A 27,732-nucleotide genomic window follows, 5' to 3' on the forward strand; every position below is an offset into this window, starting at 1 on the left:
TCCTGAAGCAAGTGAATTTGTTGAGGGCGTGACGCGTCTAAATTTGGTCTGTTTCGGACACTTAAATTGCTAAAAAGGAACTCAGGTCGCGATAGTCAAAAAAGCAATTGTGTGATCATTCAACTGAATATCCTCTATTTTGAACAAAAAGAGCACTTGCGTTTAAAATTACCACAATTTTTGTCCCGCTCTAAAAAGTATTCGGATCTATTATGTTTTGCCCCCCCCCCCCTTATTTTTTAAGCGCCCCAGTTCCAAATTATATGTTGTTATATAGCACATTACTATGTAAAAAAATAGCACGTGCTCCTGGGGGCTTAAAAAACATAAGCTCACTAAGGTGGGGGGGGGGCAAACAGAATAGATTCGAAGATTCATAGAACGACTTCAAAAGACCACTTCAAAAATCAACAGCTTACGCAAAGGTATTCTTTCCACAGCAGTTTTAGAAAAAAGTAGTCTTCGAGCTTTTTCTTTTCCAAGCATGTAAATTAATAGTAAGGCCGAAAAGTTAAAGTTTACATACCTTCAGAATAATCAGGAATATATATTAATTTAATCAAAATTATACAAATCTTTCGATTAATGATTAATGTTACTGTAATTGAGAGTATTTTAAACTGTATCTGAATGCTAGCAATTTCTGAGCAGTATTTTTTATCAGATGAAACAATTTGATCGGTAATATTACCCTATAAATAACGATCATTTCAACTGTTTTTATCGGAACAAAATTTTAGCCGGGAATATAATGTTTAATCTTCCATTGGAAGCTCGAAAACTTCACGAATACACTCTTAATAACATCATGGTATATTTAGTAACAATTCACGTAAATTTACCAGAATTTGCATGAATTTTTGTTACAGACTGTTCCACCAAGACGCTTTTAGTCCATCAATTTTGATGTTTTTAACAAAAATCATTTTTAAACTTATGACGTTCAAACTTCGTAGCTCCTTCTGATTTTCGCCAATTCGCTTTGCAACGGCTGCAAACTGAGATGAACTAATGATTACCCGATCACTGACCTAATAATCCAACTCAATTAAATTGGTATTCAAAATTTTTATCAGCGTTAATTGACTGATGCTTTACTGATTAAACGCTATCTTACTCCTCTTCACAAATCGCATGTGTGCTTGTGTGAACTCTTATATGTTCCTTTAAATAACAGTTCAAAATCGTTGACCGCTTAAACTGTTTCAATATACAGCTCATTTTTCTGAAAATAATTTCTAGGTGCCATATGCTTTGCCGGATCCTTTACATCTAGCAACATTAAAAAGTCGTATTTTTAGAGTTGTGCAATATAATTACTTAAGAGACAAAATTAGAGTTGAAAATTTCAAAACAGTTTTTCAATCTCCTAACGCTACTCTCGAATTTTTTGTACAGTGAAGAATTGAATACCACCCGGGTCGAGACAGGATAGCTAACTTACAAAAACTTACAAGTTTCTTACCAAAGATAGTTAACTTGTAAGAACTTACAAGTCAGATTTTTAACTTGTAGGATCTTACAAGTCTGATGGTTATCTTGTAAGTTTCTTCCAAACCTCGCAATAAGGGTAAAAATAGCGATTTTATTTGATTTACATTCTCAAATCTTATTTTGTCAATGATTCATGTAATGAAAACATCAAGAACACATAACTATTTGCATTCTTTTTTGTTTGTGCCCCCAGCTTGGGTGCAAATTATTTGCAACCCCCAGACGCACGTACCAAATTTTTACATAATGATTTACGGTGTACTGACACGTGCTGTAGAATTGGGGGAATGCTTAACGTACGGGGGCACAAAATCCGACTATTAATTCGTAAAACGTGTGTGTGTGTGTGTGTGATTGTGCGTGTGTGCGTGCGTGTGTGTGTGTGTGTGTGTGTGTGTGTGTGTGTGTGTGTGTTTAATAGAAAACTTTCTGTTAGGCAATATTTCAAGAAGAAGGAATCCACGATAACCCACAAAGGAACGCTAGAGGAATTTGTATTCATCTTTGACAAGGCGAAGAAAAATAACAACAAGTAAAAATACGGAAAATCAATTAAATCAATACCTGTGTCAAGTTTATCGAAATTATACCAGCCCCCTGATTAGCTCCCGACTGACGTAAGAGTAGAGGGTAATTGGAGAGTTAAGAGAGAAGGATTTTTCTTTCGATGCTTTAGATTAATAGTTTTCTGACGTTTTTTTTGCAAATTTTGTGTCAAAAAATATGTGTACATTCATGCTCAAGGTTTTCATTTTGTTCCCTAGATTAGGCATAACTTTTCATGTTGGTTTTCATGTTGTTCCCTAGACAATGGGGTAACTTGTCAGATCGAATAGTTAACTTCTAAGAACTTATACGTTCGATGGTTGACTTGTAAGATTTTGTAAAGTTTAGTTAGTAAATTTGTAATAAAAAACAAGTTCGTTGGTAAACTTATAAGGATGCACACATCACACCAATTTTCAAAAAAGGGCGATGTTTCTGTTTAACTAATTGTCGTCAAATTTCCGTAACACCCACTTTCGCAAAAGTTTTTGAGAGACTTTTACTTAATCAGATAGTAGAATATCTTGGAAAGTTTGCGCTTTTGAACAAAAAACAATTCGGTTTCCAATCCGGAAAGCCTCAACTGATTCTGTGATTTACTTTATTTTAAAAAATAATAACAAATATGGAAGATAACAACAACACAGTTGCTGTGTTCTTAGATCTTGCAAAAGCATTTCAATTCAATTTCACATGAGATCTTTCTCAAGAAAGCTGAAAGTTTCAATCTCTTTCAATCAACGATTTTACTTTTCAATTTTTTTCTCGCAAATCGAACACAATGCGTAAAACTGGGTATTGACTTAGCCAATAAAAAAAACGATTAATCAAGGTGTTCCACAAGAAACTGTGTTAAGACCTTTTATTTCTCAGTTATATATCAACGATTTTTCTGTAAATCTGGAAGGTGAAAATGATGTTTTTCAATTTGCGGATGACAATAGGTTTATTTACAAATTGGAACTTAACCAAAAAATTCCACAACAAATTATAAAAAATGTTAGAACAAACGGACAGCTATCTGACAGAGAATCAACTCACTTTAATGCCGAAAAAACAGAGATGTTATTCTTTACAAATCAATATAAATCGGATTCAGAGTTTTCTTTTAAAGACAAAATTATCAAAACAGCTAATGCTTGCCCTTACTTGGGAGTACAAAATGATTCAAACCTAACCTCTAAAAATCACCTGAACTCAGTTTTAATCAAAATGGCTAAGGCAATTCGTTCTTTGTATCGTGTAAGAAATCAAATTCCTTTGAAAGTAAGAATTGATGTTTTCAAGTCAGTTGTACTCTCTCACCTTTCTTTCAGTGGAGTATTCCTTCAAAAATTTACAGCGAAAAACATAAACCGCATAAACGTACAAATAAACTGGGGAATAAAAATTTGTTATTTTTGACAAAAGTTTGACCACTCTTTTGATCTTCTCATTAAGGGTCGAATCCTGTCAGCCGAATTGTTTATCTCAAAAATTAGCCTAAAAAGCTACAAACAGATATAAGACACTGGGCATCATCCAAAAATTTTAAAACGTTACTAGTCGCCATAACGCTAGTTCGAACAAGAGAACAAATCAAGTTATTATGAAGAAGAAAACAAAAACGAAGTGGTGTAACAAATCTTTAATCTTGAAAAGCGTTCAAAAATGGAACAAATCGCCCTCTTCAATAAAAATTCTTAATACTAAAACTTGCTTTAAAATTGTTTTAACCGAGTTTTTGCTCGATCAATACAAGTAAGTATCCGTTAATAGACAAATAGGAGCCTTCAAGTCCTATTTTTACCTATGAGAACGAACAGCCACAATTTGAAGATTATTATTTTAATAACAATACTGATTAATTTAATTAACATTTTAAATCATGTAGATATCTAACTTTAGGGTTATATTTTTAGTAATTCATATGTTTTAAAAAAAGAACTTGTAAGAAACTTGCAAGTTTTTAAAGGTTAACCATCCAGTCTCGACCAGGGCAGTCATAATTGACGGTTTCACTGGAATTCAGAGCTAGCAAATGTATTACAAAAGAGAATGTGACCTTTTTTGAGTTAACTTTTTGTGACAATTTTCTACAAACAATTTGTACTTTTTAAAATCGACTGAGATACACTATATAAGCACTTTGAAAAATATTCAAATAAATTATAAGAGAACAGCAAAACGTCAATCAGCCACCTCAGTCTCTTATGTGTCTTTTTTTACACATAATGCTAACAAAAACTGATTTCAAAAATTTGTGTTTCCCAAATTTTTTAGTCTCCGACTGAATCTTAATTATGCAATTTTTGAAATTCAAACTTTTTTTAACGTTCTTTTTTTGAAAATTAAAGGATGCAGAGGAGAAGTAAAATGGTTTACAGTGACACTGACATTATAAATGACACTCCAATTGAAAAGCAATCAAATACCAAGGCTTTACACCGAGTGGGTCAATTTATGTTGGAAAAAGGAGTTTATTTTTATGTGTGTGTATGACGTCTATTCTATAGCTTTGAAAATGCGGCATGTTGCTAGACAATGAGAAACTGTTAACGGTAAAATTGAGGTTTTGAGGTTTGTTCTGAACATATTGAAAATTTAGAATCAAGGGACCAACAAACTGGAAAACACAAACTCAAATAAGAATAAGTTCTTGAGACTCCTGAAAACTTTTGTAATATGCATGACATTCATATAACAGTAGAAATTAAAAATTGTCAGAATTTAAAAAAAAAACATTGAGAAAGATGAGCCAAACCGCTTAGGAGATTGCTCCACCGAAGGGCCCACCAACAAGAGTTAAGTTCTTACAACAACAAAAAGAGTATGTAGGAAACCAAAGTCAAATAGTTGTAAAATCGATTTATCTATTCAGATTTTAAATAAACATTTAAGACAAAGAAGGTACATTCAACCCAAAAAATGATATCATTGAAAATAAAAAAAAATTGGCTTCAATAGCAAGAATTTATAACCTACCTGTAGATCTATATATCGACAAGGAGGCTCGGAAATGTGCGTGTGCACATAATTCTCCGACCAGCTCATCTACAATTTTGGCTTAATTGTCAACCAAATGAAGATTTGATTTTACAAAAAAGAATTATTGACGCGAAGTTCCAAGAACCATCAGCATTTTTAAAAGCAAATGTATTCAAACGTCTAAAAAACCAATAACTTTAAACTGAGACAGAAGTTTAGAAAATTCCAAAGCAAACTAATAGGACGTGTCTTTAAACAGATTAAGCCATGAACCGGACTAACGATGCAGAAAACATCAAGAATTTTCAAAAATTTGCAAAAAAAAACAAAACATTGAAGCCATTAAAATAGTTAATTTTATTACTTTATTATTGGGTTTTTAATATTAATTACACTAATTCAGTGAAAATTAAACCGAAAAAGTAAAAATGTTTACTTGGGCTTCATCTAAAGATCATTGGGATCTGTTATTGAAGCGAATCTACTAACAGAAGAGAAAAAGAGACAAATATTGACCATTCACAAAAATTTCATGAAAACCCATATTGTCCAACATCTATTTTAACATAATATCAAAAGACAAGTTAATGATTTAATTACAAAGAAGTTTATAGGACTTCTCAAAGATTAATATAAATTACAATTTGACCAGAAGATTGCTGAATAAATTCATCCAATTTTCACTTTGAATCTAGTCGGATATTGCAACGCTTTGAGAATTTTTTACGACTGCATAAAGAACAGCAAAACAGGCAAATACAGAAAAAAAAATTGAGAGAGAAAAGTGTCGAAGCCATTAAATAATAAACTTTTCAGCCAGAACCTCTTTTTGAGTTACATCTTTTAATAGCAAAAGAACTTTCTTTTATTGTAGCACTGCCAGTTAGAAAAATTAACAAAGTTGAAAAAAAATATTAAAATCACGAAGTTTTTTAACAAAACCCGTAGAATCAATGGCATTAAATTCAAAATATTTCAACGGATATCAATAAACGCTAACTTATGCCCCAATGGAATGGGAGGACAATGATAATTTTTTTCATACATCATCATTTTGACATATGACTGTGAAAGCGACAACAAATACGGGCAAAACAAAATTATCAGCGGAAAAACGCGAGAAAAAATTGTCGAAGCTATTAAAACCATACTCTTTCCCTGAAGCCTTTATCTATGATCAACTTAAGGTCTTCTATTAGTCAATGGGAAAAATCAATACTAGGTTAATGTGATAATATTTCAAAATTTACCAAAATTATTAAGAATTGTTCAAATTATTTAAAAAGAAATAAAAACACCGATAAAACCAATTGCTAGAAGATAAAATTGCTAACAGGTTTAGAAATGGTTTCAGTAAAAAAAAAGGTCCAGTCAATAGTGAAACTGACCTAAAAGTTGACAAAATTATGCTGAAGATCGGTTAATGTTCAAGAAAATATTTTTTAAAAAATTATTTTAAAGTCTTAACAGTCATTAGATGTCGACTTGAAGCACTAGATAGGCTCATTGCTGCCCCGTAGGATACCCATTGCACTTTAAGTCAACGAGTCTAGGACATAAGACTACAAAAAATTTTTAGAATCTCAAAATGAGTGGCGATTTCTTGAAAACCAAAAATTTGTTCATTGGGTATCATTTTCTTCATTGGGACTTGGAAATAAGTTTTGAAAAGATATTTGAAGCACAGAATTTCAAATAAAACTCGATTTTTAATAGTAAATTTAAAAGCTAGCCAGAACTCCAAAACTCTCCGTTTTAATCGCGTTTCATCTTTTTGAAACTCAAAATTGATTAGTGTTGTAACTTAAAATTTAACTTGAATTTACACTTGAAAAATTTTAATATGAACAAAATTTACGCTAAAAGTGAATAAAATCAAGCCAAATATCACGCGTTCATACAAAACTTTAACCTACGATAACTAGAAGAAACGATTTTTTTTTAAAAAGTCTTGTTTACATAAAATTTTTACGCTGGACGAGCTTTTTAATGATATCACTGACATTTCTCTATGACGAATATTTCGATTTAAAAAACTAAAACTGAACTAAAAAACCCATTTGAGAATTGAGAATATTTTTCCTCCCCCTCCCCCCTCCTCGCACACACACACGTACACACACACACACACACACACACACACACACACACACACACACACACACACACACACACACACACACACACACACACAAGTAGGGTCGGAACCTTTGAACAATAAGGTGAGTTTTATATTTTTAAGAGTTAAATTTTATCCAAAAAACGGTCAAAACAAATCTTTGAATAAATAAACCGCTCGAGCTTCTTACCTCTGTTGGTTGATGAAGGGTGTCACTTTTTATTCTTAATCAAATCAAATTCTAATTAAGAATAACATTATTGTTAATGTTGTGTTTGACTGCATAACTGCATCCCGCTAAAAATGAATTCTGATAGAATAAATGATTTTTAAGAACCAGAAGATTTTAATTGTCAGAATTGGCAGTAAAACAAAAACCCAATAAGAATATGTTCATCGCGTCGCAGATGAGTCCACCGACCAGGGTTAAGTTCTTGCAACAAAAGCGAGAATAAAGGCAACCCCTAGTGATGAGTGAATTTAAAACTTGCAAGAATCTTGCAAGCTGATTCAAAACTTGCAAGATTCTTGCAAGAATCTTGCAAGATATCAATCAAGCCAAAAAAATAAATCAGGTTACAAATGTTGTAGAAAACATCTTTGAGGCAAGTTATTGTTTATTGAACAAATTACAAAACCGAATTCAATAAAAAATTTTTTAGCCCGGATTCAAAATCTTGCAAGAATCTTGCAAGAATCTTGCAAGTTTTTGAATTCTGTGTTTATTGTTTGTATTTTTGGTTTGTATTTTACGTTTGTATTTTTGGTAGCTCAAACTAACTGAAAACCAAATGAAATGACTGATAAAAAAATTTTTGATCAGCAGAACTGAACCTATTTGACTTTTTCCGTGAACGCCTTTTGAATGTGAAATCTTGCAAGAATCTTGCAAATTTCTTGCAAGATTTTGAATTCAAAAATAAATTTTCGACAAAAAAACTGGAGACACCATCGTCAACCAAATTCGTCTATTTTAAGATTAATTAACCTACTCTAGAAAATGAGGAAATCAAACACTTTCAGTCTTCCTCTCATTTTTAATCAAATAAGTTATTTATAAAGAAACAACCAGTTGGAATATTTTGTTACCGATCATATCGGTAATTGAGGATCTTTATGTAGTTGGAAAAAATATTCTGCTCATTGTTAATTTCAATTAATTAATTTCCTCATGAGATTTATGTGAACCTATTTGACCCCTTAAGTTGATAGTTATTGGTGACCAAAGTCAAATAGTTGTACAATCGATCTGAATATTCTGATTTTTAATAACCATTTAGGACAAAAAAGGGTACATTTAACCCAAAACAATTGAAAAATACACAGAAATGAATACTTTAACTAAACAGCAAAAATTTATAACTCAACTGAAGATCGATATATCAATTAAACATTGAAGTGGTTTCAATTTTTTTAAGACTTAGGTTTTAGCCGTCAAAATGGTCAATAAAAAATGTTTGTTTTAAAAACTTGATCGAACTTCTTCCTACTGTTGGTTCATGGTTGGAGACATTTTCAGTTTTTAGTCAAATATACACTAATTATACAGAAGGATTATTGTTTACTATGTGTATCCCATTAAAAACGAATACCGAAAGATTAATTGGTTTAAATAATCCTGAAGATTTTAATCGCCAGAACCTGAATGGAATTTGAATATTTGCATAGAAGGAAACTCTCGTCAGGAATTTTGGTGATTACAATCACCAAATTTACTGACGAGAGTTTCCTTCTATGCAAATATTCAAATACGAATTAAACATTTAGGTAAAGATAAAGTAAAATTCAAAGTTTTATTCTAACTTAAAACAAAACAATTGATCATCTTACTAAACATCACATTTAATTAAAAAAAAACAATTCTTTTGAATAAGCAGTACATTTTATGCAGAAATGTTTCCTAATTATGAGGAAAATCAACACAAGGACTAACTTTTGAAAGCAAAGAGTACAATAAATGCACTGAATAATCTGTCAGTTTTGCAAAAGAAATTTATTCAAAAAGTGAGAAAATCTAGAAATAACAAAAGATGAGTACCTGAAAAAAAGGTCCGTTTAGTAATTTTTGTGTTATGATGGCTCATAGTTTACTACAATAAATAACTGTTTCTGGTTGACTTTGTGTCACAAATAGCTCATAATTTACATATCTTTTTGAACATGTTTATAAGCTTATATTGAATTGTTTGCTAGGAGAGTTAGAAAAGTTGCAATAACGAATTGCTTTTTATAGTTTATTTGAGTTACGCAAATAGAGAACCGGGCCGAACTCCAAGTCTACATCAGTACAAGGCAAATCTTAGCTCGTTTCCCAATAATGGGCAAGTCTGAATAAAAGTCTAAAAACTCTGACAAGATTTAGCCAAACTTGGATAACACTTGGAAGTTGATTCCTAGGTCAAAACCAACTTTTCAAAATTTTTCGAGTGAAAATTTTGAATTTCGAAAAATTTTGTAACGCGCCACGATCTCCAGGTTTATGTTTAGCCACTTCCCGGAGTCCTGAAAATCGATTCAGGCTAGTACGAAATGGTACCAGACACAGGACCTCCGGGAAGTCCCAATGGAAAATTTTACGCAGTTATGGGCCGTTGTCAGGCGTCTTGTTCGCGTACCTGAAGAAAGATCCGTTTATTAACTTTGGTGTATTTGTGGCTCATAGTTGACTACAACATATAACTGTTCCTGGTTGCCCAAGTGTTGCAAAATGCTCATAGTTTACATTTCTTTCTGAACATATTTATAAGCAAATTTTGACTCAGCTTGTATTGAATTGTTTGCTATGAGAGTTATAAAAATGGCAAAAAAGAATTGCTATATATAGTTGGCTTGAGTTACCCAAATGGTCAACCGGACCGAACTCCAAGCCTATATCAGTTCTAGGTAAATCTAAATCCAAGTCTAAACATAGGCAAGTCTAAATCCAGTAATGGGCAAGTCTAAATACAAGTCTAAAAAGTCTGACAAGTCTTAGCCAAACTTAGATAACACTTGCAAGTTGATTCCTAGTTGAAAACCAACTTTTCAGAAATTTTCGAGCGAAAATTTTGAACTCCAAAAAATGTTGTAACGTGCCACGGTCAGATTTATGTTTAGCCACTTCCCGGGGTCCTGAAAATGGATTCAGACTAGTACGAAATGGTACCAGACACTACTGCAGGACCTCCGGTAGGTGCCAATGGGTAATTTCATGCAATTATGGGCCGTTTTCAGCCGTCTTCAGTTGTTTCTCAGACGATTTTTGCCAAATATTAGCCAAAAATTGAAATTTCTTGATTTTTAAGATTTCGCAAATCTTGAACAACATAACTATAGCTAGGGGCAAAATCCTTAAAAGAGAAATCACCTTGAGGGTGTCCGTGTTAAACCAAGGCCCTCTCGTTGAATCCAATTGTGATACGGTACTGAAAATTGTTACAAATTTAAGAGGACAAGTCGACACAGAGGAAGAGCAATCCAGCCAAAACCGCCAAAGTACTGGCCATATGAACTTTTTTCCTCAACACCAGCTTGATCGGGAGCCAAACCTGCCCTCAGTTAGCTATAGTGTGCTTTTTTAATGGCTTATTGTGATATTGTATGAGTTTTTATAGAAGGAGCATTAGGTCGACTGGGGTCAACATGGATCGACTGGGGTCAACTCTCGTCGTGCTCATAGGCTGGTATTTCGCGAACCACTAATCAAAATTAAGAATTTTGTATATATATATATATATATATATATATATATATATATATATATATATATATTTCTAAAATATTTTAGGGCAATCCTAATAAGTCAGTTTTCATTCTTATTGGTTCAGTTTTTTGGTAAAATTGATAATTTCAGTCTCTGTACCCCAAAAAATGGGTCATGTCTAGTGCTCGTTCGTTAGTAACTTTTTGCTGAGAGAATGCTTTGGACTCAAATTTTGATATGAGTAAGCTCATTATGTCTGATAACTAAAATAAAAGAAGAGGTCTCTATCAGTTGCGTTTTAATTTCACAAAAAAACTCATGAACGAGATCAAGTTAAAATGGGTCCACTGGCATTAACTGCATTCTACTCGCAGGCCGTTATTTCACGAACACCTGATCAAATTTAGAAATCATATATATTGTTATGGAAATTGCTCCGAGGTAATTCTAATGAGCCCGATCTGATTCTGATTGGTTCAGTTTTGGGAAATACTGTTGATTTTAGACTCTGTACCCCGAAAAGTGGGGCATGTCTAGTGCTCGATCGTTAGTAACTTTTGTTGAGAGAATGTTTTGGGCACAAATTTTGATACGAGTTAGCTCATTTCGTGTGATAACTAAGTTAATAGATCTCAATCAGATGCGTAATAGTTTCACAAAAAAAAATCATGAACGAGCTCAAGGTAACTTGGGTCGACTGGTGTCAACATGCCCTCAGCTCTCAGGCCCGTATTTTGCGAACCACTGATCCAAATTAAGAGTCACAAATATGGCTCAAAGCTTATTTTATGGCGGTACTAATGTGCCAGTTCTGTTTCGATTTTGTCAGTATTTTGGTAAATTTTAATGATATCAGACTCTGTACTTTCAAAAAAATCAATTATTCTTGCTCTGGGCCAAAAAGAAAAAATCAGTAAATCAGTTTCGATGACTTTATATTCAATTATATTCAAATACGATGCCTCTAAATTTCCTTATCGTGTTGTTTTAGTTGTCTGTCCCAAAACCCGTCTGTTAATACTTTACTTTGCTTAAAATAATCAGTTAATTATGCTCTAGGTCAAAATCGAAACGAAATTCATTCGTGATGCCAAAAACGCTAAATTTCGGATACGATGCCTTATTTATTTGTCTTTTGAAACAGACGTTTCCAGTGTTTTTTCACTTTCGGTCGCCTTTGTTCAATCAGTGTTGTAGTACTGTTTTTAACTGAGTATGCAAAAAACGGCTTTGGTTGCAGCCTTTTCAGAGGTCCTGCTGACTTTTCTGAACGAAACCTCGCGCTCTTTTTGGACAATTTCCCGTCTTTTTGGACAATTTCCTGCCTTTTACCTGTCTTACCAGCAAATTTTGAAGTTTCTTGGCTGTTTTTGACATTTTTATGGCTACTTTCGAATTCTTTCCGGCAGTTTTTGACGTTTTTTGAACCAATTTTTGACGTGATTTTGGCTATTTTTGACGTTTTTTTGGCCATTTTTGTCGTTTTTCGGACCAATTTTTAAAATTTCCTGCAATTTTTGACGTTTTTTTTGGCTATTTTTGACGTTTTTTGGCTATTTTTGAGTTTTTTGCCATTTTCGAAATGCCAAGACTTGGATCTAGACTCGATAAGTCTTAAATCAGACTTGGTTTAAGAATTGCAATGTATTAAATCAGACTAGGATAAGACCTGCCAAGTCTCAACGCAGACTTGGATTTAGACTAAAAATTGTCAAAAAGTGATATGATCATGGTTCTGAATCGGTAATGAAATAAGACTTGGATTTAGATTTGCTCAATACTGAAATTGACTATGCGTTTGGCCCGGGGAATAATCAGTTCCCCACATTTCTATTGGTGACATCAACCTACGCAGAACATTGAGTCCTATATATGATAATAAAGCTTACTCCAAGGCAATTCTGATTAGCCAGGTTTAGTTAAGATTGGTTCAGTATTTTGGCAAAGATTAATAATTTCACAGTCTGTTCCCCAAAAAAATGGGTTATGTATAGTGCGCTTTCGTTGATAACTTTTTGTTGAGTGAATGTTTTGGGCTCAAATTTTGATGTGAGTTAGCTTATTATGTGTGCTAACAAATTAAAAAGGGCTCGATCAGTTGCATACTAATTTCACAAAGAAATTGATGAACGAACTCATGATAACATGGGTCAACTAGCGTCAACTTGCCCTCAGCTCGCAGGCAAGTATTTGCAAACCACTGATCCAAATTAAGAATCATAATCATGGAATCATGGTTTTAAATATTATTCCAAGGCGGTCAAAATCTGCAAGTTCTGGTTCGATTCGTTCAGTGCTTTGGTAATTATTTTTGACTCTGTCCCTCAAAAATTCAATTATTCTTGTTCTGGGTCAAAAACGAATAAAAATACGGTTACTTGGCCTTTATATTTCAAATACGTGGCCTCTATTCTTCTTTATCGTGTTCTTTTTAGTTGATTGACAAATAAGCCGTCTGTTCATACTTTACTTGGCTTAAAATAATCAATTAAATATTTTCTGGGTCAAAAACGAAAAAAAAATCAGCCCCGATGCTGAATGCGCTATTTTTCGCTGTATTTCGATTACGATGCCTCTATTTAGTGTGTCTTTATTTTAAAAACAGAAGTTTTCAGTGTTTTCGTACTTTTGGTGGCCCAGGGCCAACTCAGTGCTGTTTTACTATTTTTAACTTAATGTACGAAAAACAGTTTTGGTTGCAACTTTTTTTTAGGTGCTGTTGACTTTTTCTGCACGAAATCTAATCTTTTTGGACAATTTCCCGTCTTTTTAGACATTTTCCCGCCTTTTTTGAAGATTTTCCGACAATTTTGGACGATTTCCCGCTTATATGTGGATAATTTCCTGACGTTTTTTTTTACCATTTTTGGACAATTTAGCGGCTATTTTTGTCGTTTTTTGGCTTCCTTTGACGTTTTTTTCGGCTATTTTTGACGTTTTTATGGCTACTTTCGAATTTTTATTCGGCTAATTTTGAGGTTATTCCAAACTATTTTTGCTGTTATTTCCACTGTTTTTGTCGTTTTTTGGCTATTTTTGACGTTCTTTTTGGCCATTTTTTGACGATTTTCGGACCAGTTTTTAACGTTTTTTTGGCTTTTTCCAATTTTTTTTCGGCTATTTTTGACGTTTTTTCGGCTATTTTTGAATTTTGGCTGTTTTTGACTAAAATTGACCTAGAATTGGCAAGTATTAACTCAGACTTGGATTAGACTTGCCAAGTCTTAAATAAGACTAGGAATAGACTTGCCAGGTCTCAACCCAGACTTGGACTTAGACTGCCAAGTGTAAAATGTGACATGATCATGGTTCTGAATCCGTAATGAAATAATGTTTGGACTTAGATTCGCCCGTAACTGAAATTCAGTTGGAGTTAGGCCCGGGGTAGAATCAGTTCCCCACATTTCTAATGATGGCTTCTATTTACGCAGAACATTGAGTCATTTATAGTGATAAAAAAGCTTACTCAAAGGCAATTCTAATGAGCCAGGTTTGGTTTTGATTAATTCAGTATTTTGGTAAACAATGATAAATTTAGTGTCTGTTCTCCCAAAAATGGGTTATGTCTATTGCTCTTTCGTTAATAATTTTTTGTTGAGTGAATGTTTTGGGCACATACTTTGATATGAGTTAGCGTTTTATGTGTGCTAACTAAATTCATAAGTCTCTATAATTTGCGTACAAGTTTCCCGAAGAGATTCAAGAATGAACTCAGGTTAACATGGGTCGACGGCGTCAAATTGTCTTCAGCTCTCAGGCTGGTATTTTGCGAACCACTGATTCAAATTAGAAGTCATAAAAATGGGTATAAAGCTTATTCTATGGCGATACTAATGCGCCAGTTCAGGATCGATTCGTTCAGTATTTTGGTAAGTTTCAATGATTTGAGATTCTGTCCTTTAAAAAATCAATTATTCTTGATCTGGGTCACAAACGAAAAAAACATAAGTTTCTTTGCCTTTACATTTCAAATACGATGCCTCTATTCTTCTTAATTGTGTTCTTCTTCAGTTGTTTGACCCAAAAACTGTTGACTTAAAATAATCAAATAATGCTCTGGCTCAAAAACAAATAAAAATCAGCCCTGATGCCGAATACGCTATATTCCGAATACGTTGCCTCTATTTTATATTTGTTTTTCAGTGTTGTTGTATTTTTTGGTCGCCTGCGGCCATTTCAGTGTTGAGTACATTTTTTAACTGAGTATAGGAAAAACGGCTTTGGTTCAAGCTGTTTTTGAGGTTCTCTTGACTTTTTTGCACGAATCCAACTGCTCTTTTTGGACAATTTTTCGTCTTTTTTCGAATCATTTTCCCTATTTTTGGACGATTTCCCGGCTATTTTTGAACGATTTCTGGACTTTTTATGACAATTTGCCGAGGCTATTTTTGAGTTTTTTGGCTTTATCTGACTATTTCCGGCTATTTTCGACGTTTTCGACGTTTTTTTCGAATATTTGTGACTTTTTTTTTAGCCATTTTGACGTTTTTCGGACCAATTTTTAACGTTTTTTAAACCATTTCTGACGTTTTCTCCGGCTATTTTATACGTTTTTCCGGCTATTTATGGCGTTTTTGGCTATTTTTGATTTGCCAAGATTTGGATCTATACTTGACAAGTATTAAATCAGACTGTGTTTTAGAATTGCCAAGTATTAAATCAGATTTAAATTAGAATTGCCATGTCTTAAATAAGACTAGGATTAAACTTGCCAAGTCTCAACCCAGACTTGGATTTAGACTACAAAATGTAAAAAGTGATATGATCATGGTTCTGAATCCGTAATGAAATAAGACTTGGATTTAGATTTGCTCAATACTGAAATTGACTATGCGTTTGGCCCGGGGAATAATCAGTTCCCCACATTTCTATTGGTGACATCAACCTACGCAGAATATTGAGTCCCATATATGATAATAAAGCTTACTCCAAGGCAATTCTAATTAGCGAGGTTTAGTTAAGATTGGTTCAGTATTTTGGTACAGATTAATAATTTCACAGTCTGTTCCCCAAAAAATTGGGTTATGTCTAGTGCGCTTTCGTTGATAACTTTTTTTTGAGTGAATGTTTTGGGCTCTAATTTTGATATGAGTGATCTTATTATGTGTCCTGACTAATTTAAAAGGTTTCGATTATATGCGTACTAATTTCACGAAGAAATTCATGAACGAGCTCAAGGTAACATGGGTCGACTGGCATCAACTTGCCCTCTGCTCCTTCAGTAACGATTTTTCCTTATTAATGGTTTCATAGTATGAACAAATTTAAATTACATGTTTTCAATTCATAAAGCATTTCTTCGCAACCTAAAAACAGTTTGAATAATGACAAGTTTTCCCTGATTAAACCTGAAAAATTGGATAGATATGGATAAGTGCTTTAGAGTTACATGATATTTTAAATTGAACCTGTTTTGCTAAGAAATGATGTAGTTTAAAATTTCCAACTTATGCCTGTTATCCAATTCAAAGGTGGAACCTGCTTATGAGATCAAATGTATAATAAAACAAAATTAAACATTAAATAGAAAAAAGAAATGCTGATTATAGGAACCTTAGAATTGATCCCGTTTATTACAACTACCATCTGATTACCGATTTAGAATGCCTTTAAGCCACTGGTTAAATAATAACGTCGCTTTCGAATATCAATTTTCTGGCAAATTTCTTGACTTAAGCTATACCTCAACTTTTTTTTGGACCAACGGTATAATGATTTTAGTAATCAACTGCAATTTTGACTATTTTTGAAACCACTTCGCTTGTAATACAACCTTCAATGGTCTCACTAGTTTTCTGAAAATTTCGAATCGTGTTATTGGATCGATACACAAGTTGTTTGCCCAGGATGAAGTCCGCGACCCAAGACAGGTATTGGCCAGACCGACTTGGGTCGCGGACAAGGAGTCCGGTGCGACCGTCCAAAATGGTCTGGAAAAAATTTGGGTCGCGCCTTCCGTCTGGCCAATGGCAATTTTAGTCTGTTCGGTCTGGCGAATACCCATAATTCGGTCTGTTCGGTCTGGCCAATACCCATATTTCTGTCTGTTCTGTCTGGCCAATACCCATATTTCGGTCTGTTCGGTCTGGCCAATACCTAATTTCAAGGCCTAGAGGTCCAGCCAAATAAGAGCCAATTTGTATAAATGCGTGCTGTATTGACTGTTTTTTTAAAAATATCAGCCCATAAATGGTAAACGACATCTACTTCTAGATGATTAGAATACTTCATTAACCTTCTTTTGAAATTTGCATTTGTCTTTAAATCGCAGGTTTTTTTCAATAATTTCTTTTTAAAATCTTATATTCATTTGTCATTCAAAAAATGAAACGAATAAATTATAAATTTTATTGGATGCTTATACACGTTTAAATGAGTCTGGCCAATGGTCTGGACAACGGTCTGGCGGATGGTCTGGCCTACGGTCTGGACAATGGTCTGGCCTAGGGTCTGTTCTGTCTGGCCATTGGTCTGGACAACGGTCTGGCCGATGGTCTGGACAACGGTCTGGCCTAAGGTCTGTTCGGTCTGCCCAATGGTCTGGACAATGTCTGGTCAGTCTGGCCAATGGTGTTCAAAGTCTGTTCAGTCTGGCCAATGGGGGCCAAAGTCTGCTCGGTCTGGCCAATAGCTATCTTTGGGTATTGTCGGTCTGGCCAATGCCTGTTTTGGGTATGGTCGGTCTGGCCAATACCTGTCTTGGGTTGCGGACTTCATCCTGGGTGACCATTAGGTAACAATAAAATATAATAATTTAGGAAAATTACGTATCATTCTTAAAAATGAAATATTTTGTTGCTGTGGCACATTGTTTGAAATCTAGAACAAAAATTCTTATTAATGACTATTGTTTCAGCAGTTTGGTCACAACTAAGGTCTAATCAGATAACACATGGTTGAAATGCGCCCAATACGGACTATAATGCAATAATGAAACAGCTGGACTTGAGTAATTACATGGGTAAACAGATAGGGAAAAGAAGATTTTTTGGATCACACCTGTTACCTGTTCAAAGTGAAATTCTAAACCGCAGAGCGAAAGAGATGAGCAATACTGAAAGCTACCTTATATGAAGGCTAGCAATGGGAAAATACAATAGCACTGTCAAATTTTTGTTTTGTATACGTTACAAGGGCAAATAAAGGCTCTCAGTTTAAGAATCACAGGCTGACCCTGAAACAATGAAATGATCGGCATTCTTCACCATCCCCAAAAAAAGTTATATCCCATAGGGTCAAAAATTCATGGATTTTGCATAAATTGGACATGAACCTGGAAATATTCTTTTCAATGAGCACAATTTGACATATTATTCAATAAAAAATTGACAAGGTTTATTAAAACTGTTTCCCGCACAAGGTTTTACTAACATCTGCTGCTAACATCAAAATTTTATGCTAAATTTTTAATTCAAGTTTCCACGTTTTAGAGAGTTTGGAATGTTCAAGGTCACAATTAAATAGCAAAAAACCGAGTAAATAGAGATTCAGGTAAAAAAATTCATGTCCAATGTCAGCAGGCAAAATTTTGAAAATTTTGACGGAACGCAAACAGTATTGTGCAGGACGGCAGAAAACAATCAATCAAACACAGTTTTTCATACATTCACCTCTATTCTTACATTATCTTTTGCATTTACCTTTCATGCAACATTACCTTTTGCAATTACCTTTTTTGCAATGTTTTCTTGTAAAATCAGCGGTGAATTTTTGTTACATTTGCGACTCTTAGCGTTGATTTTTTTTCACCAATTTCACCGCTATTCTTATATCTTTTTTAAATTGTTTTTAAATTTAAATATGTTGTCAGGGACACTGTGACTTCTCGTTAACAAAGCCCGGCATTTCACAACAATTATTGTCAAAACCTGACGGAAGTAGTCGACTTCTCAAAAACCTTTTATAGCAACAAACAAGCGAAACAAAACGAATCAAATTTAATTTTACTTTAATAATACACAATCAAAATAGTCCTAAGCATCCCCCAATCCCAACACCATTCATTAACATTTTTGGCACCCAACAAAACAGCTTCGAAACCACACCTAAAGCTAATATTGTTTTCAAAAAAAAAACGGATCTTTTCCGTTTGTGCCCCCCCAGTACGTTATGCGCCCCCCAGTTACAGAGCACGTGCCATTACATAGTAAATCACTATGTAAAAATATTGCACGTGCGTCTGGGGGGTGCAAATAATATGCGCCCACTAAGCTGGGGGGGGACAAACGGAAAAGATCCAAAAAAACATACATTCTCCAATGAGCTAAGCCGATGTGCACCATGATTTTTTTCAATGTTTCAGAATATCCAAATATCAGAAGTAACTACACAAAAAGACACAAAAGACACAAAAGACAAAGATAAAGATTGCAACATTCAGAATTTTATCGATATTTAATTTCGCTTATTGCTTTTTGGTTCCTCTTGGGTTTTACCCACCCCGAGGACCCCCTTCTGGTTGGTCGCTTCCCCAACCCCCCACTTGCTTTTCGGTTCTTCTGGGGTTTTACCCACCCCGAGGACCCCCTTCTGGTTGGTCGTTTCCCCAACCCCCCCACTTGCTTTTCGGTTCTTCTGGGATTTTACCCACCCCGAGAACCCCCTTCTGGTTGGTCGCTTCCCCAACCCCCCCACTTGCTTTTCGGTTCTTCTGGGGTTTTACCCACCCCGAGGACCCCCTTCTGGTTGGTCGTTTCCCCAACCCCCCCACTTGCCTTTCGGTTCTTCTGGGGTTTTACCCACCCCGAGGACCCCCTTCTGGTTGGTCGCTTCCCCAACCCCCCAATTGGTTTTCGGTTCTTCTGGGGTTTTACCCACCCCGAGGACCCCCTTTTGGTTGGTCGTTTCCCCAACCCCCCAATTGCTTTTCGGTTCTTTTGGGGTTTTACCCGCCCCGAACACACACTTCTGGTTGGTCGTCTCCCCAACCCCTCGCCTTCTTTCCGGTCTTTCTGGGGGTTTTTACCCGCCCCAAGGACCCCTTCTGGTCGGCCGTATTGATAAATTCCGACTTTCGGTAAGTATTGGTAGATTCCGGTTTTTAGTAGGTATTGGTAGGCTTCGGTATTCGGTAGGTATTTGTTTTAGTAGGTATTGGTAGTTTACGGCTTTTGGTAGGTATAGGTAGGCTCAGGTATTTGGTAGGCATTGGTTTTAGTAGGTACTGGTAGGTTACGGTTTTTGGTTTGTATTGGTAGGTTCCGGTTTTCGGTAGGTATTGGTATTTGGTAGGTATTGGTTGGTTCTAACACTCGTAGGGCATTGATATTGATAGGTTTCACTAGGTTCTGGCGGTAAAAACTACTACTATTACCACCAAACATTCCTGATTTTACTCGGTTTGTCTGAACTACTCTGACTTCTCATTAATGGTTGAGGCGCGGTCAACCTCAAACAATACAGTGCCCAAAATGAGTACCAGTTCATCCGATTCCCCAGATGGAGCAATGTTAACTCAACATTCCATTGGTACCTCAACAGCAACCAAGTCAAATGAACAGAAGCGTTTGGAAACCTCTAAACTTATGATCGAAAATGACATCAAACTACATACTGACTACCTGATCGCTGCTATAGAGTCCTCAGAAGATATCGAAACTTTAGAGGAAACAGTTAATGAAATTAGGGAAATGCAGCAGAAGCTTGAACCAGTTGTAATTGACCTAATCAGTGGCTTGGAGCCTGATGAACAAGATATTATGTCCAGAGAACACAGTCGTCTGAAGATAGAAATAAAACAGACTCTGACACTATTCCGAAAACACGTTAAAGAATCAAAGAGGCCTCTCCAGCAAACCTCATCTGGTGGATTATCCTTGAACTCCAATGAGAACATAGAAACGCATGACAACACCTTGTCACATTTACAACAACGCCGGACTCATTTTGTCTTTGACGACACTCTTTCGACTGATCACACCACTCAAAGCAATACGTCAGCGCCCGCTGCGAGTTCGCGTTTTGTCAGTTATGGTTATACTGCACCCGGTGGTACAACTCTACCTGTCAACAAGACCTCATACACCTCAAATTGTAAGATGTCAGCTGCACCCTGCAGTGCATCTCAGCAATCGTTCTCAACTTTTCCTTGCGGACTTCCCTCAACTGATAGCAACTCACTTGGACAAAATAACTCTTTTCCATTAACACAGCCAAGCTTCAGTAATATTCCTAACACATCAGTTACGCAGATGCCATTTGCTCCTATACACAGTGCCTCAATGTCTACTTGCTTTCAAAAATCCGTACCCAAGTTACATGCGGACCATTTTGATGGTGATCCAATAAGCTGGATGAAATGGTACAGCATTTTTCAAGCTACTATTGACAGAGCACCAATGACATCTTCTGAAAAAATGATTCACCTACAATCACTATTAACAGATGAGGCAAAAGCCCTCGTCGACGGCTGTGGTTGCAACGGTGACTTATACGCTTCAGCACTTCATCGCCTTCAAGAACACTTTGGGAATCCAAAGCGAATTGTAAACGCTTTCCTTGAGAAACTGAATAGATTCAAATCACCCAATATATCCCATCTAGAGAGCTACACACACTTCTCTTCTTTTCTTTTGACAATGGTGGATACCTTTCAGCAATTAGGATTCGTTCACGACCTTCATTCAACCACCAACCTAAATGTGGCGCTAGCAAAATTGCCCAATCCCGTACGTCTTGAGTGGAACAAATTTGTGTTAGAAAAGAACTTCCAGCAACCATCTCTACACATACTTTCTGACTGGCTTCTGAACTACTCCAAAGCGTGTCGAGATTTAAACTCTAGCCTCCAAACTTTTCACTCAAGCCACGCAAAATTGTCCTGGAAAATTTCTCCGAGTGTACAAAACTACACATCAGCTACAAGTGGATGGAAAACTAATAAATATAGTCAGTCAAATAGCAGTTCTAGCAGGAACTTGACAGTTGAAGGCAGGCAACCCCCTGTGATACTTTGCCCAAGCAATGAAAGTTGCCAGTTTCTATACAAATGTACCCACTTCCAAGCTCTCCCAGCAAGCATTCGCAGAGAGCACAAAAGAAAACTTAGATTATGTTTCAACTGTTCGGGAAACCATCACGTAGAAAAGTGCACTTCCAAAAGCGTTTGCCGTAGCACAATTGCGGTATGAAACACCACACTCTATTGCACGATAGCTTCGCTATTAAGTCAGGTTCAAAAAAGTCTAATGTGAAAACTTTAAATTTACAAGGAACAGGACAGGTAGCCGTTGTTCCTGTACAACTCAAAAATGGTGATGAAGTTTTGGATACTTATGCTTATTTGGACAATGGTAGCTGCCAAAGCTTGTTGCTGAGGTCAACTGCAACAAATCTGAATTTAAACATGAATACCATTGGAAAAATGCCAATTAGTGGCTATCATATGACTAAAGAAATTGATTGTGCACCTGTAAAACTTCAAATTAGACCCTTACAAGGGGAACAGTCATTCGAACAAATAGACGTCGTCGCCGTTCCTGATCTCAATATGTCACACGTTGATACAAAGAAACTGAATCGCCTCTGTGATTCCTTTGAACACCTCAACCATATCTGTTTCCCAAACATAGGGGACAATAATGTTTCCATCATTCTCGGAATTGACAATCTAGATCTGATACACTACAAACAAATAGTTAAAGGACCCAAGAATGCACCATGGGGAGTTGAAACCCAACTTGGTTGGACATGCGCTGGAAAAACTGACTTAATCCCAGATGATTGCAATCCCATTCAATTCACTCAGCTAAACAGCCATCCTAATATGGACAACAGTATGTTCAAGTTGGTCTCCGATTGGATGAAAATTGAAAACTTAGGCATAGCTTCATCCAAGAAAGCAATGTCTAAAAATGACAAAAGAGCCCTTGATATTTTAGAAAATACCACTAAACTCGTCAATGGTCATTATGAATTTGGACTTCTCTGGAAAAAGAACGCCAATCTCCCAAATAACAGTTGGCTTGCGGAGAAACAACTTCATCAGCTCAATAATAAACTTTCAAATAATCCAGAATTAAAGCAAAAATACGAGGAAACGCTTGAGAAAGACTTGCAGAACGGCAGTGTCACAACAGTTAATCAAATTAAAGAACAACCAGATGAAAAAACTTCGTTCTTTCCTCATCACCCCGTGACTAATGAGAACAAACCTGGAAAAGTACGCCGTGTCGCTAATGCATCAAGTGTGTTTCAAGGTCAGTTCTTTTATTCTAATCTTCTGAAAGGTCCAGACTTGCTGAGCAATCTTACCGGTGTAATTTTGAGATTCCGAGAGAACAAATTAGCGCTTTCCGCTGATATTGAACAAATGTTCATGCAGGTTAAGGTAGCTCCCGAAGACAGAAAATTCCTACGCTTCCTTTGGAACAATGATGGTCGTATTGAAACTTACGAGTACACCGGTCACATTTTTGGGGCCACAGACTCACCATGCATCGCCTCATATGCTTTGCGAAAAACGGCTCGTGACAACGAAGAACAGTTTCCAGATGCTCTCAAATATGTAGAACGCAACATTTACATGGATGATCTCTATGTTTCCACAAATTCACTCGAAGATGCTGAAAAAATACTGCAAGGAATGAGAAAAGTTCTTTCTAAGGGAGGTTTCAACCTAACCAAATGGAATTCAAGCAGTCCTGAGTTTCTAAATTCAATAGAACCCAAAATAAGTTTACATCCAGACAACGCTCTCCCTCAGTACCAAAAGGTACTTGGCTTACCATGGAACGCAGCATTAGATTGCTATGTCATTGAAAGTAAACTACTTCAAAAAATCCAGATTTCAGGCAACGTAACTCAAAGAGTATTACTCAAGTTGGTGGCGTCTTTGTTTGATCCCCTTGGGTTCATAGCGCCTCTAACAATTCGTCTACGAAAAGTTTTACAAGCCGCCTGGAACCATGGTCCAAAATGGGACAAACCCCTGTTACTCGATAACATCCAGGATTTCAGTAGTTTAAGGGAAGAAATTCCGGCATTTAAGGACATCGAAATTCCTAGGAATTATTTACTAGATAAAACTATTAGCTCAATTGAGCTTCATACCTTTACTGACGCTTCGGAATACGCTCAATCTGCCGTCTCGTACATGCGAATTGAGTACTCGGATCGATCTCCGTTAAATTTGTTATGGGCAAGGCTCGTGTAGCCCCGATAAAAAGGATGACTATCCCCAATCTGGAATTGCAAGCCGCTGTATATGGAGCCCAACTAGCCCAGTTTATAAAAGAAGAACAAGTTATAGAGTGTTCAGATTGTGTTATTTGGTCTGACAGCACTACAGTCCTGTACTGGCTGAGAACACCTGAAATGCGCCATAGAATATTTGTTGCAAATCGAATAGCCAAAATTCTAGATGTCTCCTCCGCTTTCGATTGGAAGTACGTTTCATCCAAAGCTAACCCTGCAGATGATGGAACTCGAGGATATAGCGTTGAGCAAATGACATCAAAATCTTGATGGATTTCAGGACCGTCATTTTTGAGTCAAAAAAGATCTGAGTGGCCAAAACAGGAAATTTTGCATGCTCAACAAGTAAAGGTTGTTTCGTTTTCTTCAGTAAGCTCAACTGTATCAAACATTGTCGACGCGACAAGATTTAGCAGTTGGAACAAAATAATACGTGTGATAGCAGTCTGTATTTTTTTTGCGGACAAATGTAGGAAACGCAACGCAGAAATGAAGTTAGCACATTACATTAGAGCTTATCTGCACGTTATGCACAATATTCAAAAACAAGATTTTCAATCAGAATACATGTTCTTGAAAAAAAGACTTGAGGTCTCTGGTACTAGCAGATTTAAAGCACTATCACCTTTCCTAGACGAGAATAACCTAGTAAGAGCACGTGGTCGCTTGACAAAAGCAAGTTTTTTGATGACCGCTCGTCATCCCATAAAACTTGACGGTAATAATGCTGCAGTTAAACTGCTGATACAACACACACACGAAATTAATTGTCATTGTGGTCCCGAGCAGACTAGAAACACTCTCATGGAATACTATTGGATACTTCGCTGTAGAGCAGTTGTTAAACAGACTATACGCCACTGTTTGCCATATCGTAGAATGCTGCAAGATGTTAGCACCCCCCAGATGGCTGATTTACCCGGGGACAGATTACCCAAGAAAAATAAGTTTGTCTTTGGAACAACTGGTCTCGATTTCATAGGACCCTTTCCTGTTAAAAACAATGGCAGGTTATCTAGCCAATACATTTTGCTCTTCACCTGTCTTGTTGTTAGAGCAGTACATCTTGAAGTTTCGAATGATCTCACAACAGACTCTACAATCAACTGCATCAGGCGTTTTGTTAGCCGCAGAGGAAAACCCAACAAATTCGTCTCAGATTGTGGCAAGTCTTTTGTTGGTTCAAACAACGCTCTGCAATCTAGCATCGCAGAACTGAAAGAATCAAAATTATTAGCAGCTAAGCTACATCTAATGAATGTGGAGATAGATTGGAAATTTAATCCCCCAGCTGCCCCCCATTTCGGTGGAATTTGGGAGAGATTGGTACAAATTTTTAAACTATCATTTTACAGTGTCATTGGTTCGAGAACTTTAACTGACGAAATTCTCAATACAGTTGCTTGCGAAATAGAGGCAAGCATGAACTCCAGGCCTCTCACAAATGTTCCATATGATATAAACGACCCCTTACCATGACACCAAATCATTTTCTCCTAGATCGTTCATCAGTTAACTTGTCTCCTTGCGTCTTCATTGGTAAAGAGACGAATCTTTCAAAAAGTTGGCGTTCATCACAACAAATTGCAACTCACTATTGGAATCGTTTCCTACGGGAGTATTTACCAACTCAACATGTACGTTGTAAATGGCATAAGACGTCGAAAAATTTACAGGTTGACGACTTGGTATGGATTCTAGAAGATTTCACCCCTCGTGGCCTCTGGCCTTTGGCTAGATTTATTCAAGTTTTCCCTGGCACAGATGGGATTGTCCGATCAGTTAAGTTGAAGACGTCCTTCGGAGAACGCATTAGACCCGTTGTGAAACTGAGAAAAGTTTTCGCAGAATGAAACCCAAATTTCGGCATAAACAAACAGTCTCTTTAAAGATAGGAAATTTAGGGACAACAGTTTGCCCTTCTAAAGAAAAGGTGGCTGCTCAAACTTTCATGGCTTCTGATCAGCACGTTACACCCTCTTACGTTCTGGATTGTCATTTACAAACCAGCAGATCGATTCATCACATATTTATGTTCCATTGATCATCCCTTATCACCAGCCCATTTGAACTTGTTATTGGTTTTATTTAGCAGGTCTGAGACCCACCCCTCTTACTTTCTTTTGACACTTTCCGATTATTGATTTCGTTGGCTCGTTTTTACGAACCACCAGCTTTAATTTGTACCCTTATATTTCATTACAGTCAATTTTTATTTTACTTCTTGTTTCAACTTTACGGATGATTCAACACGCTGCAATCCGACAGTTTTATTCTTTCTTTGCAATCCTGCAAATGGGGCCGGCGATGTCAAGGACACTGTGACTTCTCGTTAACAAAGCCCGGCATTTCACAACAATTATTGTCAAAACCTGACGGAAGTAGTCGACTTCTCAAAAACCTTTTATAGCAACAAACAAGCGAAACAAAACGAATCAAATTTAATTTTACTTTAATAATACACAATCAAAATAGTCCTATGCATCCCCCCAATCCCAACACCATTCATTAACATATGTGTTTTCAAATTTAAATATGTTTTCACAATTTTTTTTATCTGACCTTGTGACAAACTCACATGATAAGTTTAAGTCATTTTAGTTGTAAACAGTCCAGCTTTAAGTTGTTAACTCTTCCTAACCTTATGATGCTATAGGCCTTGTATAGCAAAAACCTTTGCTTTAATCAATTAATTATAATTGACTGAGTCCTTTTAGCAAACATGCTATTATTGATAGATTTAGCGGCGAATTTTTGCGATTCTTAGCGGTAAATTTTTTTGCAATTTTTAGTGATGAATTTTTTTGCGCAAAGATTTGGGATTCTTAGCGGTTAATTTTTTTCATCGCATTCAACGCCAAAAATCGCAATTCTTAAATCCTTTCACCGCATTCATCTCAAATCTTACGCTTTTTAGCAATTTTTACTGTAAAAACCTCCACCAGGGTGATTTTCTGAGTGTTACAAAATGCTCAGAATCTACATGTTTTTTTGAACATACTTATAAGCGATTTTTGACTCAGCTTTTATTGAATTGTTTGCTAAAAGACATGAGAATTAGTAAAATTGCAAGAGCGAGTTACTTTATATAGTTGGTTTGAATTACACAAAGTCAGTTCCCCGCATCTCAAATGATGAAATATACGGAGGTAGAACATTGAGTACTGACTTCTCCTTATTAAAAACCTGAAATTTTCAGGTGAAATTCAGGTAAAAATACCTGAACCAGAAAAACTACCTGACCATTTCAGGTGTATTTTTCAGGTGATTTTCTGGCAGGTTCAGGTAAAAATTCTGCCACTGACGCCTGAAATTTCCAGGTAAATTTTGGGTAAATTTCAGGTAAGGTCAGGTGTAATTCAGTTAGGAACAATTTGCCAGAACGTTTCAGGTAAATTCAGGTGTTTAGTTTTTAGCACGTGCCTCTCCTGGTACACATAGGATGTAGGCAGAAAGTTTTACATCGACCAAGCAGGACTGTGGCATCATCCACTGTTCATCGTTTTTGGGCTACTTTTTTATTGTCCAGAGAAAGCAAGAACACTTTTCATTTTTCCCGTGAAACTTTTGAAATTTCGTGTTTGTCCCATTATTGCCCCCCATTATAGTATAAATGCCATGATTGGGGGGCAATTGTAGTAACCCCTAAGAAGAGAATTTTTGACATACTTGTAAATTACAAAAGACCGAAACCAATCAAAATTTTTACAATTAATATTAGCCACTGAAA

General features: G+C 36.0%; 1 protein-coding gene across 2 annotated transcripts in view; it reads right to left on the reverse strand.

The window, feature by feature from the left end:
* LOC142354048 (mesotocin receptor-like) overlaps positions 1-27,732 on the reverse strand; it is a 66,175-nt gene that overhangs the window by 23,093 nt on the left and 15,350 nt on the right. The window contains exon 1 of one of the 2 annotated variants that reach the window (XM_075406318.1): positions 843-869. The exons of the other annotated variant lie outside the window; for it this stretch is intronic. Within the exon in view, the coding sequence (XP_075262433.1) occupies positions 843-854 (12 nt within the window). The 5' untranslated portion in view covers positions 855-869. Of the gene's footprint in view, positions 1-842; positions 870-27,732 lie in introns of those variants that run through there. 2 annotated transcript variants of the gene reach the window in all.

The sequence above is a fragment of the Convolutriloba macropyga genome, chromosome 15 (genome assembly GCF_964194025.1).
Source record: "Convolutriloba macropyga chromosome 15, txConMacr16.3, whole genome shotgun sequence".
Taxonomy (NCBI): Eukaryota; Metazoa; Xenacoelomorpha; order Acoela; family Convolutidae; genus Convolutriloba; species Convolutriloba macropyga.